This window comes from Paramisgurnus dabryanus, chromosome 21 (genome assembly GCF_030506205.2).
Source record: "Paramisgurnus dabryanus chromosome 21, PD_genome_1.1, whole genome shotgun sequence".
Lineage (NCBI taxonomy): Eukaryota > Metazoa > Chordata > Actinopteri > Cypriniformes > Cobitidae > Paramisgurnus > Paramisgurnus dabryanus.
This window is the reverse complement of record NC_133357.1, coordinates 20,720,355-20,736,822: the sequence shown is the minus strand read 5'-3', so window position 1 is coordinate 20,736,822 and position 16,468 is coordinate 20,720,355. Positions and strand designations below refer to the sequence as shown.

General features: G+C 37.1%; 1 protein-coding gene across 2 annotated transcripts in view; it reads left to right on the top strand.

Moving 5' to 3' along the window:
* mtcl2 (microtubule crosslinking factor 2) overlaps positions 1-16,468 on the top strand; it is a 62,867-nt gene that overhangs the window by 21,660 nt on the left and 24,739 nt on the right. For both annotated transcript variants that reach the window (XM_073812935.1, XM_065286199.2), the window contains exon 4: positions 15,041-15,100. In XM_073812935.1, coding sequence (XP_073669036.1) covers positions 15,041-15,100 — 60 coding nt within the window. The remainder of the gene's footprint in view (positions 1-15,040; positions 15,101-16,468) is intronic.

Below are 16,468 nucleotides of genomic sequence, written 5' to 3'. Positions count from 1 at the left end.
TTGATGACAATGCTTGGGTCTTATTCTCTAAAACACACACACATTGAAACACATAATGTGAGGAGGTTATTTAATATGATTGCAGCTCGAACAGGTCATTTGTAAACCTGAAGAACACATGCAATATACAGACCGTGTGTAAAGCAGCTGGCTGGTTTATTTCTGTTTTAATGTTGATCTAATTGTGTTGTTTCCTGGATACACAACACAAAATAGTTAAACATTATGCCATGTATTAAAGGAACACTCCACGTTTTTGAAAATATGCTCATTTTCCAGCACCCCTAGAGTTAAACATTTGATATTTACCGTTTTGGAATCCATTCAGCTGATCTCCAGGTCTGGCGCGAGCACTTTTAGCATAGCTTAGCATAATCCATTTAATCTGATTAGACCATTAGCATCGCACTAAAAAAATAACCAAAGAGTTTCGATATTTTTCCTATTTAAAACTTGACTCTTCTGTAGTTAAATCATGTACTAAGACCGACAGAAGATTTTTTCAAGTTAAGATTTTTTAGGCAGATATGGCTAGGAACTATACTCTCATTCTGGCGTAATAATAATCAAGTACTTTGCTGCTGTAACATGGCTGCAGGAGGCGCAATGATATTACGCAGCAGCCGAAAATAGTCCCCTTAGTAACTTTCAATGGCAGGGGACTATTTTCGGGCACTACTTAATATCATTGCGCCTCCTGCAGCCATGGTATGGCTGCAAAGTCCTTGATTATTACGCCAGAATGAGAGTATAGTTCCTAGCCAAATCTGCCTAGAAAATTGAAACTTTTAGTTTTCAGTCGGTCTTAGTACTAGGGTTGCCACCTGTCCCGGTTTTACCGGGATTGTCCTTCTTTTTACTAACCTGTCCCGGGAAAATTATCAACTCTCCCGGGACACTGAATGTCCCGGTTTTCGAAAGCTATGTGAATATATTATTTAGCGCACGCACGGCAGAGACGGAGACCTTGCGTCTGTGTATGTGTGTGCCTCAATAAGCGCATGTAAGACAGAGAGCATCCTGATTGGCCTGTTTCGGTAAATCAACCAATCAATTGTCAGTGTGGGCGGGATTTATCTCTTCTCCCGAACCGAATTATCTAGAAACACAAAAGCAAAAATATAAGACACATTTTACGCCAGACTACACGAAAGTGTACACCTGTCTTAAAAGAGTTAAAAGTAATAACAATCTTGCATGCTGTACAGTTTGTAACAGTGACTTCAGCATTGCCCAGGGGGGTTATAATGATTGTAAAATACATGTTGAGAGGCTAGTTGCTATTTAGACCTGTTTAAATGGAATATAAATAAAACAGTTTACATTAATAGTATAAGGAGCTTATATAAATTGTAAAAGTGATTTACATATTTTAGTATAATTAACAAATAATTGGGTAACACTTTACAATAAGGTTCATTAGTTAACATTAGTTTACTACATTAGTTAACATGAACTAGTACTGAACTGCACTTATAAGCTATTTTTTAAATCTTTGTTAATGTTAATAATACATAATTTAAATCTTTTTAACATAGTTAATGCACTGTGAATTAACAAGAATAAACCATGAATAGCTGTATTTTTGTTAAGTAATGTTAACAAAGATTAACAAATAAAGTAACACATGTATGGCTTATGGTTAGTTCATGTTAGTTAATACATTAACTAATGTTAACAAATAAGAATTGTAAAGTGTTGCCAAAAATTGCACAGGTCTATAGAAATATTATGCCATGGGGGGGGGGGGGGGGGTTAGGGGGCTTGTGAGCAAACCAATTGGTCGGGTCATCGCTGTGTCCCGGTTTTTTATCAGACAAGGGTGGCAACCCTACTTAGTACACAATGTAACTACAGAGAAGTCAAGTTTTAAATAGGAAAAATATCGAAACTCTTTGGTTATTTTTATTAGGCGCGATGCTAATGGTCTAATCAGATTCAATGTATTATGCTAAGCTATGCTAAAAGTGCTAGCGCCAGACCCGGAGATCAGCTGAATGGATTCCAAAACAGTAAGAATCAAATGTTTGACTCTAGGGGAGCTGGAAAATGAGTATATTTTCAAAAAGTGGAGTGTCTCTTTTAGATTGCGATTGTGGAAGCTTAGCTGTTTAAAAGCACACCACAGGATAATGTCTGTCAGGTGTTTGGTCCTTGGTGTGGGACATATGATTTATCAGCAAAATGTGTTTGTGTTTGCGTTGTAAATTTTTATTAAAATGTAAGAACTTGCATCACCTCTGAACCAACTTTGCTTTTAACTGAAATCACCTAGGCTGTGTTGGCGGAGAAAACAATGTTAACCAATGCATTTTCAAATTTGCAAGTTCACATTTAGGTCCGCCTATATTTTTCTATAAAATGTCCACTTCTTATTATTTAATAAATGTGAAATAAAAGCAACAATCCCAGCCAACGGGTTACATTAACCCAGAAAATGTTTATATTTGACCCAACAATTGGTTAAAACAACCCAGCAGTTTAGGTTGAAACAACCCAGCATAGGTTAAATTACAACCCAGGTTGGCTTTGTCCCTTATTGACCAAAAGCTGGGTTGAAATTAGTCTCATACTAAAGGTCTGGGAACCATGGCCAATTTGAATAGCCAAGAACCGCCCAAGAGGCCATACGACTGACATGTAAAGCAACCAGTCACGTTTCGCTTGGTGACGTTTCATGTTTAAGGGTGAGGAAATGTCTCCACAATAACAGCGTGCAACCAGTAAATCATTAATTCACGAATGTCTCTTAAGTTTATAACAACAATGGCAAATACGTTTAAATATCTCTTTTAGATTCCACTCTTGCTTCAAGCAAAACTCTTGGACATCTTTGATAAGAGTTTTTGCAGTGAAACATGCAGCATACTTTTAAAAATGTAGCATTGGTTCAATCTTGATGAAGGATTGTCATGATGTAAACATGACAGCTTTCATCTTCGATCAGGCGGATTGTTAAAAATCAGTTAAGTTTGCTGTATGCATCAGACGTCTAGCCGGTCCAACGGACGTCTGAGGCTGAAATAACTCTGCATTTTTTCACTCTGAAATGCATCACAATATCGAAGCATAACACAGCAAACTTGTATTGATCAACAGTGCTGTTTTATCTGACATTTATAGCCTCCGTCCACTGTTTCCCAGGACTGAGGTTAAACGAATCTCTTTTGCAGTGTGCTAAAAAATCCATAGTATCCAATTACATCATTCAGTTCAGGGCTCTCAAATCGACATTAACAGTGCATACTTGAACAATTCATACAATCTTGCTTGTTAAATTACCTATGCATTGTTAATACTGTATGCATTATATTTAAAAAGTTATACTGTATGTTGGTTAGAGGTAGTCCTTACGCTGGTCGTTACATCATTACTCAAACAGCTAGCACCTCCTGGCCTCTAATCGAATTTACAGGTCTCTTAGGTGAAGCGAATTGGTTAGCTCAGATCTCCTCCTTTCTTCCTAATCGGATCAGTAAGCCGTTGCTTTGATTTCGTGTATGATACATCTCTTACATAAGCCATCTCCTCGCATCCAGGCTCATAGGATCTCCACGTCCCCAAACTTATTTCATGTCAGTCAACAAACACACAGTGCACTAGAGGAGTTAGTGCATGCATGCATTCTGGGACATTGATTTATATAGAGCGTAGATAACACGCCACGCTTCATCGCCTGTGTATGAGACCAACTATCAATGTTCATTTTCTGCTCTACACCTCACTTAGGAATTAAAGGGTTATTTATTATGGTTCGTTCTGCTGGCTCTTATTATTTTGAAAATGGGAATCCCCAGGGTGAAATATAGATTTATAAGTCATCTTAGGGCTCATTAAAGACATCTCAGTTGCTATTGGGGAAGTGGCCTTTTTGTGAAGTGTGACTGTGGTCAATATCTGCAGTTTTACAGATAATGGGAAGTTGTGAAGTGAGATTGATCATTTAATCACATCAGAATCGCATCACAATCACACCTTCAGCAGTTCTCTTCTGCAAAATAGCTTCATTAATACAAACACGGTGACCTGACCATCTTATCGATGTAATCTGTCTAGACCGACAGCATGAAGTGATACAGTCAGCAAAAACTAAGGCTAGGATTGGAATTAAATACTGGCTTACTGCATACTGCACAGTATGCACTCTAAGTACTGTATGCTGCCTACTATTTTTAATAATAATAGTGTGAAACAGTATGCAGTTTGCAGAACTACATATGGCCAAAATATCACTAGTAGTAAGTTGGTACCTATGCTACAAAATCTTATGTTGGATTTACTTAAAATATGTATGCGTCATTTTTGCATCATGGTACATTTGACTTAAGGAGATTTTTTTAAAGGAAAACACCACCGTTTTTGAATATTTTACTATGTTCTTATCTCAACATAGCTATCTTTTTTCAATGCGTGCACTTAATCTTTGTTCAGCGCCTCGTGAATGTGTTAGCATTTAGCCTAGTCCCATTCATTCCTTAGGATCCAAACAGGGATGAATTTAGAAGCCACTAAACACTTCCATGTATTTTCTATTTAAAGACTGTTACATGAATAATCACATGAGTAAGTATGGTGGCACAAAATAAAACATGGCGATTTTTAAGCGGATAAAAAATGAGGACTATATTGTATGGTGGAAGAGCACTTAGTTTGTAGCAGTTCGACCTCGGCCTGCAGTAACATCATCACTCCTGACTACTCACCCTCTCGCTCAAACTTACGTCAATATTACTGCGCCCGAGGTCGAAGTGCTGCAAGCTCCGCAATACAATATAGTTCTAATTTTTTATATGCTTAAAAATCGGCATGTTTTATTTGGAAATGTTTGGTGGCTTCTAAAGTCATTCCTGTTTGGATCGTAAGGAATGAATGAGGCTAGGCTAAATGCTAATACATTCATGACGCGCTGTACAAAGATTAAGTGCATGCATTGAAAAAAGATGGGTATGTATTAATTCGTTTAAGTTGAGGTAAGAACATAGTAAAAAATTGAAAAAACTCCTTTAAGTCAAAATAACAAGAAAAACGTCATTACATTTACACAAACAATTAAGTGTACTCAACCTTCTTTACTCAAAAAAATATGTTCACTTAACTTAAGCTTAAAGTATAGTTTTAAGTATAGAGGTCCGCATATACATAATGCAAATTTTGCAAATCAGAATAGTATTTGTGCACTGTACCACAAACTGCCAGAGTTTTGTAACCGTGCACTTTGTATGCGTATGTCGCGCATGCGTGGTATGCAGCCCAGGAAATACATTGCATTTTTTCGCAAAGCGCATACATCAAATGTCTGTGTACAAGTTAGAGCCCTGCAAGCCCGCCGGGGCCCGACAGGCTAAGCCCATTTGGGCCGGCCCGGGCCGTTTTTTTTTTACAGACCGGGCTCTGGCTCATTTTAGCGTCTCCTCATTGTGTGTTTGTGTGTGTAGCAGAGACAGCGCGCATCTGAGAGCGTGCATCCGAGAGAGAGAGAGCACGCATCAGAGAGAGCTTAAAAGTGATTGATATTGGTCTCCAGTCGGGTCGGGTTTGGGCTGAAAAGATTGCAGGCATTGTCGGGCTGGGGTCAGGTAGAGCTTGAACACTACGGGCCAGGGCCGGGTTAGGGCTGGAGTTTTTGGCCCGTGCAGGGCTCTAATACACATACGAGTCAAAAAAACTATGCATTGCAAAGCTGTGTATTCGATCGTGCGCATCCAAAAAAAAATCCAAAAGAGAAAAAACAGGCACTCAATCAAAAATAACAAAAGGAGAAGGAATAAATAAAAAGCCTTTGTTAAGTGTGGCTTACATCATATAAAATCCAAACGCCAACATGTTTCGACCAGCAAGTGGTCTGCTTCAGGGCAAAAAAAAGCAATAATAAGATAAAAATTAGGATTGTTTTTTTTGTAGTTTTTCATTATGATAGGAGCGTATCATAGCTGTGATTTTTTTGTTATTTCTCTATGACATCTGTAAGCGGTTGGACCCAGAGGCGGCGCGTGACGTCAGACTTAACAACCATATAATGCTGCCCACATATAGACTGTACTCAAATTGTTACATTCATTTAACTTGTTGTTCATTCATATAGGATACTAATGCATATTATAAGAAAGAGTATTAAAAAACTTGACTGCTTATGACGGTCATTGAATGTAATTGCTTCACCATGGTAATACACTGCAATGTGCATTTTTGATGTGGGTCTTCATTATTGCGGAGAGAAATATTATGTGTTGAAGAGAATCCATGTGACACTGTCTTTATCATTTGCTCATGTTTTTTGCTCATTTAATTCAGTCTGATTGTAGAATACCAACCAAGGATACAAAAAGTGAAGTGAACAGACCATTCAGAAATCTTCAAATATCTCCATAATACCAAATGTTTTTAAAACAAAGCAGATTAAAACCGAACGTCTTCATTCTTTGTTTTCCACGCAAGTTCTAGCTGAGGAATTTGATCCTTTTCAGTCATTTTCAAATTTCAAAAACCTCCTCCAAACGCAGCCCCCTGCTCCGAATGCCTAATGCTGTCCTCGCAGCGAATGAGAGTACAAAGTGAGCAATGAATGGAATGCATGGAGTGTTTTTCATCTGCCAGGGTGCATGCGGCGCACAACCTGACACACTAATGGGCATCAAGTGCTCGCTATTCTTTTTAACCAGCACCTGGGCTTCCTGTGAGAGAAAGACAAGGCTGCAAAGGCAAAGAGAGGTTTATAGTTTATGTGGCTGTTGGGAGCTGGATGCGTTTTCTTTTCTTGTAGATAGATTTCTTTCAGCCATTAAGTGCAGACAGATACTCAATTCAAAGCACACCAAAAATCATATATAGTATGAAGCCAAACATTATTTTCTGATGCCATGTCTATTAATGCCCACAAACTGTGCAATACATCCCAAACGTACAACAAACCGTCACTATGTTTGATTGCTGAATCAGTGGTGTTAATGAAAAACAGGCGGCCGGAGTTAGATTCGATGAGACCGCACCTGGGAGCAATTATACCCCCGACACTACAGGTGCGATTTACCCGATGTTTCTCAGGTGTTACTCAACCAAGTGGCACAGCGAACCCACCATTTCAGATGATGGTGGGCTGTAAACATCTAGCTTCTGCCCTGTTACATTCACAATATTAGGTGTCAAAAGGTTGAACTGCTTCAATTGTGGCCTATGAATGATGAGATCATTGACATTTTGACGGACGTAGGCAACAGCACCAGGTGCATCCATAGAAAATGATGGAGGGAAGTATGCATCAGATGTACAGTATAAGAAATAGGAAGATTAGGTCAGAGGTTATGCGTGAAAAGTGCATACACGATGGATACGCAACACCCAAAGCTTAAAGAGTAACCTCTCTCAAACCAAAAATAAATAGGCAGATCTAAATTTAATAGGGATGCACCGATACCGATACTGGTATCGCCCTCGATACCACATTTTCTAAAGTACTCGTTAAAAGTCCCCCAATACCTGGACTCGATACCACGGTCTGAGAAATGTCTATGTTTGAGCAGCGTGTAAGGGGTTAATGCTTCTTGTGTTGTCCAAAGAGGCAGAGTTTACAACAAACTGGAAAACTAGTCCTTTGTTTTTTTGTTAAATTATATGACTAAAGCTGTTACCTGTAAATTTAAATCATGTTTTTTTTATTAAGTACTCGGTATCGGTATCGGCAAGTACTGAAATGCAAGTACTCGTATTCCAAAAAAGTTGTATCGGTGCATCCCTAAAATTTAACATGTTTTATGTACCCAGAGATCATCTACTCATCCACCGATAACTGTATATATAACACACATGAAGCATTAGGTTATGAAATGACTGCAAATTGCTTCTTTCTGACTTTTCTATACAACACATGACACAAAATTAGCACTGTGATTTTTGTTGCCATCTATTTAAGGTGTTTCTTTATGTATTGGGAATAGGGCTGTCTAAAGATTAATCGCGATTAATCGCATACAAAATAAAAGTTTGTTTTTGCTTATGTGTGTGCACATATATTTGTATTTATTTTGTATATATACACTTGCATGGATGTATTTAAAGGGAAACACCACCGTTTTTCAATATTTTACTTTGTTCTTACCTCAACTTAGATGAATGAATACATACCTATCTTTATTCAATTCATGCAATTTTAATCTTTGTATAGCGCCTCGTGAATGTGTTAGCATTTAGCCTAGCCTCATTCATTCCTTAGGATCCAAACAGGGATGAATATAGAAGCCACCAAACACTTCCATGTTTTCTCTATTTAAAGACTGTTACATGAGTAGTTACACCAGTAAGTATGGTGGCACAAAAGAAACTTTTTTTTGAGCCATAGAAACAAATGGGGCTAGGCTAAATGCTAAAAAGATAGGGATGTATTAATTCATCTAAGTTGTGGTTAAAAAAAGTTAATATATTGAAAAACAGTAAATATTTAAAAAACGGTGGTGTTTTCCTTTCAGAAACATTTTCATGTGTAAATATATTTATTTAGATTTTATATTATATATAATATACATAAATAAAATTGTTCTTAAATGTATACAAGTATTTATATATACATAATAATTAAAGACAATACACACACAAATATATTATGCAAACACAAACTTTTATTTCGTATGCGATTATTCGCGATTCAATTTTGACAGCCCTATTTTGGGGGAGGACTTTTGTCTTTATTTGACATAAAGTAGTAAAGGAGAGAACAGGGTAAAGAGAGGGGTACAGGACTGGGAAGGACCTCGAGCCGGGTTGCCGAAAGCACATCTGCCCCACGTCTCGATATATGCCCACTACACAATTGGCTTTGACACGCTTACTTTGTTTTATCAATAATTGTCTCCATTACTATTTAATCGTATCCAACCATCATCACTTCCAGTTCTGTATTATACACCCACTGATCTGGATGTTCCTCAGGGCTTTCCATGTAATTATAGAAGTGTTTTCACTTCTAATTAACGCTCCAGTCTGATAAGCATATAAAGAAAGCGTCCTGCCAAAAAAAAATATACATATGTTGTTCTGCAGAACTGTGAGATTGCTGGAGGCAAATGTGGTAACGTGGCAAAACAAAACCTAGTCTGAGACCAGTATATAACACTAAGATAACACTTTGTTCTATAGCAAATTGCCATCTCAATGATTTGCTAATGCAAGACACTCATATTTAATGTGTACATGCACTATTAAAGCTTTACTAAAGAGGACTTATGATGAAAACCAATTGACCAAAAGTCACATCTTGGAAATTTGGGGATGAATGTCGATATATACGGTGAATATCTCTGTATTTTTGACGTGGAATAGATGTTTACATAGAAGTCAATGCCTCATTTTTCATTTCCAAATCAGAGCGTGCAGAGACGTTGCTGCAGAGATTTGTGTGAGATCTTCGCTGTGCCGAATACGTACCACCTGCAGGCACTCAGTTGCTATTCAAATCCTTTATGAAAAATATCATGCAAATGATGTGCTTCCCAGTGTTTCAGGCACAATAAATAGGAGGAAGACAATTTTGGTCATCTTCTGCAGACGTTTGCCTTTAGGTAGAATAATAGAGATTTTGGACTTGAAAGGTTGTGACTTCCTGTTTTCATCAATTTGATCCATTGAGTTTCACAGAGGAAAAGCTGTCGTCATGGGAACCTATTATTGTCTGGAGCGCTTAGGGACTCATGTCACCGCAGTCTGGGAATTGTGAAAAATAGAAAGTGAAAATTAATTTAACACAGCCTCTCACATTTTTCTGTTGCTGTATTTGGAAAAGCATTAATTTACAGCTTACTAAAATTTTCTGGAGTAGACGATGAATTAAAGGGATACTCTAGCCAAATATCACAATAATCCCATGATTTACTCACCCTCAAGCAATCCCAGATACGTATGCCCATCATCTTTCAGACAAACACATTTGGAGTTATTTTATTAATGTCCTTGATTTTCCAAGTAGAAAACAGGGATCAGGGAACAACTTCTGACTTTAAACCCCAAATAAATCAATTAGGCTCCTTACTTAATTTATTTTATAAAACACTGTTGAAATGCCTATTCTAGAAACCTAGACCTTTCCAACGATATATAGTTTGTAGTGATAGATAAAAATTTACATCAGCAATATTGATGTAAACTTAGGTGACCCATATCCGGGACGGCCACGCTTAACAGTTTAACCCCTTGGAGCCGTTTGGATTACTTCTGTAAAGGATGAATGCACTTTTTTGGGGTTTAAAGAAAGTAGTTGTCCACTAATCCCTGTTTTTTATGTGGGGTAATTTTCATATTTGGCCAGAGTATCCCTAAGCCCTATCTAAAAGCTAGTATGCATTTATTTTGAATGGTAATATACTATTATGCATTGTGATCACAAGACCTAAGTGAAGACTAAGTTGCAAAGATTAATGATAAGTCATATTTTAAATTATATTGATCTTACTTGTGGTTTATTCATCACACTAGAACCCAAAAATCACGCTGCACGCATTGCATTATGGGATGTAGTAAAACCTTACATACTGCGCACAGTATACATACTCTATACTTTAGAAATAGTATGAGTAGTATGGTATCAAGGTATTGTATCCACTTCTGTCCTTGTATTAGACGGCCTGTCATCTAACTGTCTGTTTAGTAACCATTGTACATTCTGTGTGTGTGTCATGGATTTATCTTACAGTTGTCAGAATAGATAATCTAATTTCCTCAATTGTTTCTCTGTTTGTCACCTACTATTTTTGTATGCAGGGAATTGATTCTGTCTCTGGAGTTATTTGGGGTGTGAATGATTCATCTAAAAACATCAGCAGAAGAATCCAAGTTTAGTCTTCTGTTAAACTTGCATGTCATTTTGAAAGACGGCTCTTATTTTCAGAGAGCCAGCAGAATGATGCTTATGACATGAATATTTCTATGCTAAAGTGCATGTGATTGTTATGTCACACAAAATAGATATTGTTTTTTGCAGTCCTATTTAAATGTTCACATTTAGTAAAGCACCTAAAGGCATTAAATGAAGATCTAAATGTAGGTTCGGAGAAGGCTGATAATCCGGCGGTCCTTCCAAAAATGTAAACAGTCACCTACCTTTCCCCTACAACAATTAATTCTGAGTATTTCTTACGCAACAGACTGTATGATCATCGCTGTCATTTGTTCTCAAAGGAACATAAAGTGTGTGAGGTGGAGCATAACACCAAATTTTAGTGACGCATACTCCATTAACTCTGGAGGCTCTATTGTTCTTTATTGTAATGAGTTTAAAGTTTATTGTTTAATAGTGAAGAGCTTTCTTCATCCCTGACTGTAACGCGACATCATCCGATTCCTTACACATAAGGAGAGAGAGTGTTTGATAAGAGCAAGTCAAGCTAACACAAGATCAGGACACGGCTCTCTGTGTGTGTGTGTCTTCAGGTTTCTGTACCCTCATTGGGTTTCATGGTGTTGAAATTCAGGTAGCTGATAAGCAATGCAGGAATCAGATGACAGAAGCTACAATGTGTGCCAGGGGAGCAAAATGTAATGTATGCAAAATGCATACTGCAACACTGTGCAGTAGTTGCATTAAAGTGACACTTTGTAGTTTTTCAACCTTCATAACATATTTTTCAAGACCCTTTTGATGATACATCGACTTAAAATAGGTTGAATGACATGTCCACCATAGCCTGACGGGGTCTGTATCGCTTTTACTCGTACTTTTAAACTTGGGGGTAACCCGAGCACCTATGACACGGGCGATCCAGTTTGATTCCCCTTAAGGGCAATATTTTTTTAAATATAAACTTTAACCAAGCGACCACCATTACAACTGGGTTGTAAACGTGAGCTACATGATTTTTTGGGCATTTGATGAAAATAAAACCCATGAAATTATATTATATGACATATGACATGCTGGAAGGCACACTTTGTGACCTAAAGAGTTGTCTTCTTTTCTTTTGCGACAGTGCTGTGGCGCTTGTGGCCTCTAGGGGCGCTAGACGTGAAAAATACATTTCTAGCACCCCCTAGTGGCCAAAAAGTTCCATGGTGTGCCTTTTATAAAAAGAGTAATCATAATAACAGATAACATTTAGGTGTCTGAAATTAAAAAAATCCAACAGTTTTGATTTGAGAAAATTAAAAGGTCTTATACTATATGTCTTTTTTATTTGTATAGAGTGCTTTTATAATCTTTTGCACAATCTTATCTCACATCTATAAAAAATCATCCCTTATCTCTGTGAAACTTGACATAACTTGTCATAAAAACACGAAGACCCATAGTTATGTTTTGATGGCTTAATGTGAGGAATGCTTCACAAACTGTACGTGTCACCACATGACAAACACCCCCCCCCCCATTTTATTATAGATATTTATGATGGTGCATTTTCTTCTTGGGTAAAAGTTAAAGATCTGCGATGCACATAACAGATTTTTTCAGGTGTATGGCTTGTATGTTAAAAATGTTTATTACACGGCTTGTTGGAATTCTTGATTTTAATTTGCCTGTTGCGAAATTTGCAGGTTTTTTATTCCCAGAAAACAACCGCTCAAAACTGATAACACACGGTAATGCGGATGCTGCAAGTTAGTTTAATATTACAGAAAATTTTTATATAAACATGTCTTTTTATAACATATATGATATTATATTTACAAATGATTAAACCAAATAGCATGTTTGTGACATTTGAACGTCTTATTTTAAAAAAATGTTCCTTATCTTACTTATGAGGTAAATAGTCATGTAATAAGCGGGGTATAATGTACAGGCAGCCGGTAGTTATTGGGAAATAAGCCCCGACAGTGTGATCAGGACCCGACGCGAAGCGGAGGGTCTTGTATCACACTGAAGGGGCTTATTTCCCAATAACTACCGGCTGACTCTACATTATCCCGCTTATTACACGGCTACTTGCCACATAAGAAAAAAAACTGGACATGAATATGAATTTGAAACATTTTATTGACATATTTGTTTTAAATTAACATTTTTATCCTTCCGCGAAACTTTGCACAGATGCATAAAATGATCGTAATACCTTATTAAGATCCTCTGCTTCATACTTGTCTGTCTCCATTTTTTTCTCTTTAACCAGTCTTTGAGAAGTTTTAATGCCCATTCTGTATTTTTTTGTGTGTTGGCTTCGCTGTCATGCTCTATTTTGTCAAGTTCAGTCTCAGTAAGCTCTCTGTAGCTGTGTCCCAATTCAAGGGCTGCAACCTTATGAGCATTCGACCTTAAAAGGTGAGCACTCGGTCTTTCAAGGTGGAAGCCTCAGAACTTCGCGAAAAGAACTGAAATGAGACGGTCTAACCTTCGCAGGACCCATAATTAGCGTCACCCGCTGCACGCGCCCACCTGCACGTTTCTGACTTATTAAAATAAATATGACATCAGAAAAATTATTAATTTATTTTAGAAATATGACACGTTGATGTATATTAAACTATTCAACAGTATACCAAATTAATCAACCTTATAAATATATGCAACATAAAAAGAATATTATTAACACAAAACATAACTTATAATACTAAAACAGTGACAAGAAAAAATGTTTTCTGATAAATACACTTTTATTTAATAAGGGTTTTAATTGTTTATTTGAGAATATCCACCCATTATATGTAGCCGTTGCAGACGCGCAATGACTCTTGGGATATCCTCGGCTGTTAAGGATCCATTCGTTCTATCCTTAACAGTGCGGAGAAATGAGGACGCATTTTGAGGCTTCATTCTAAGAATCCTTTGAATTGGGACGGCCTTACTGACCTTAAGTCGCGCTGCTGTGACGCAATTGGTCTTAAAATACGTCCTTAGAAGGTCGCAGCCCTTGAATTGGGACACAGCTTACGTCTTGTCGTGGTTGTCGAGTGTTTGTCACAAGATGGCGCCAAACAGACAGTAATCTTTATTGATCTTTATTGGCGCGGAGCGATTTTACTCGTGGAAGTAGTCCGGCTATGCGTTATTATTTTGGAGCGGTTATTATTCGAAAAGAACGAACCTGCAAATGTCTCAACTGACCAATCAGAATCAAGCATTCCAGAGAGCCGTGTAATAAGCGGGGTATAATGTACAGGCGGACGGTTGTTATTCCCGAAATAAGCCACTTCAGTGTGATACAAGATCCTTTGCTTCACTGTTGGGGCTTACAGTATTATTATATATACTGCCTATACATTATCTCTTACGTACATCATGTCCACTATTACGTTTATGCAATTGGCAGAGGTGTTTTTAGCCACTTACAGTGCATTCAATCTATTTTGGTATACATTTTATCAAGTGTGTCTGTGAGAAACAGAAGACGTCTCTGTGTGGGAAACACATAGCGGTTGCATTAGAAAGTCTAGCTGGTTGCGTCAGCCTTGCAGATTGGATTGAGTTTTAGCATGATTTTATGGACAGCCAGAACCGGATTCACTAACACGTGTAACTGAAAGTGAGGTCACAGACACAAGAAAACATAGCACATATACATGAAGATTTACAAGTAAAATGACTTGACCCAAGAGGCCACTGAAACTTAGCTCTGAAGTAAATGACTTAGCTATAATGTCATCATGTCTAAAAAATCTTCTCACGGTCTCAGCAAACTGCATTAAATGAGAAAAGTGGCACAAAGTTGGTCGATACACGAAAGTCAATAGTTTTCATTTTCTTTCAGCACAAATCTATTGATTTTAAGTGAGATTAATGGCATTAAAAGGTGCTTTGCCATTAAAGTGTACCATTTTGTCAGCCCACATATGAAAAGAGACTTCAGTTGGATTATACACAGCAGTTTATTCCTGTTAACCCCTTCGTGTTTAATTTTTTCATGAAGAAACATGGTTTTGAGGAATCACACTGGACTTTCAGCATGCAGAATTTTTTATTTTTTTGAGGAGAATAGGGGGCAGTTGAGTTTCACAATAGTTTCTTTATATAAACTGCTTATAATATGTTTCAAAATAATATGTTTGAATACGTTTCTTTCTTACATAAAATATAATGTTGTACATATTAAAATTTGTAATTAATTTTAAACATTTTCATTTTTTGTAGAATGTGAAGAAAAGGGGAGCCAGGCCAAACAACAAACCTGATAAAAAAGCATCGCCTCAGGTAATTTGTACTATAATACACTTGATACTGTTTCTTCATTTTTCCTGCTTTTTGTGATATTATTATTTGTGCAAGTACATTATTGAACTGTTATATTGCTGATATATAGGGATCACTATATATACCAGGCTGGCTATTATCACATCAGACGTCAAAGTTTTCTTCATTGTCTGTCAAATGGATACTCCAGCCAAATATTACCCCGCTTTTACTCACCCCCAAGCAATCCTATAGATCCATTATCTTTCAGATTAACAAATTTTGAGTTATCTTGGTAAATGTCCTTGCTCTTCCAAGCTTTGTAATGGTAGAAAACAGGGATCAGGGAACAACTTTTGACTTTAAACCCCCAAAAAGTGCATTCATCCTTCACAGAAGTAATGCACCAGGCTTTACAGTAGACTATAATAACTAGCTTCTGGTAACAATGCCATCTTGGACTCCACTGCGCAACGTATGGCATAGCAACCAACCCTCACTACCCTAAACCTCTTGCGTGAATCGCGTGAGTCCAAGATGGCGTTGTTACCAGAAGCTATTATTATAGTTTATAAAAGTTGGAATATAGATATTTTTCTTACAAAATCGTATCGATTACCCACAGAAGACCTTTATTAACCATGTTACTGAAGCCAAGTGGATCACCTCTGTGAAGGATAAATGCACTTTTTTAGAAGTTGTTCACTACTTCCTGTTTTCTACCATTATAAAGCTTGGAAGAGCAAGGGCATTTACTTAAATAACTTCAAATGTGTTTGTCTAAAAGATGATGGACATATGTATCTTGAATCGGTTGAGGGTGAGTATATGGGGTAATTTTGATATTTGGCTAGAGTATTGCTTTAAGTCCTGTGCTCTGTCCACCATGAGGATAATCTGATTCAGGCTCTTCTGATTTAAAATGTACACTGTAAAAAAATTCCGTAGAAATTGCAGCTGGGTTGCCGGTAATTTACCGTAGATTTAAATTTATGTTTTTTACTGGCAACATTTTGTTCAAAGTTAAATGAACATTAAACATTTACAAGTCTTTGTCTTTACAGAGTAAATCTAAAAAAAACAGCATCAAGCAAAACATTCTGGGAAACAAAATCTGAAGCAAAAAACAGAAAAAGGTTGATGATGATTTCTGGTTCCCAGAATGCTTTGCATGAGGCTGTTATTGTATAGTTTTATTCTGTAAAGATAAAGACTTGTTAATATTTAAAATTTATTTAACTTTGAACAAACTCTTGCCAGTAAATAACATAAATGTAAATCTACGGTAAATTACCGGCAACCCAGCTGCAATAACATTGTAATTTCTACGGATTTTTTTTACAGTGTACATTTTGATGCTTCTGTTGTTAAGATTTGCCAGGGTTTTTG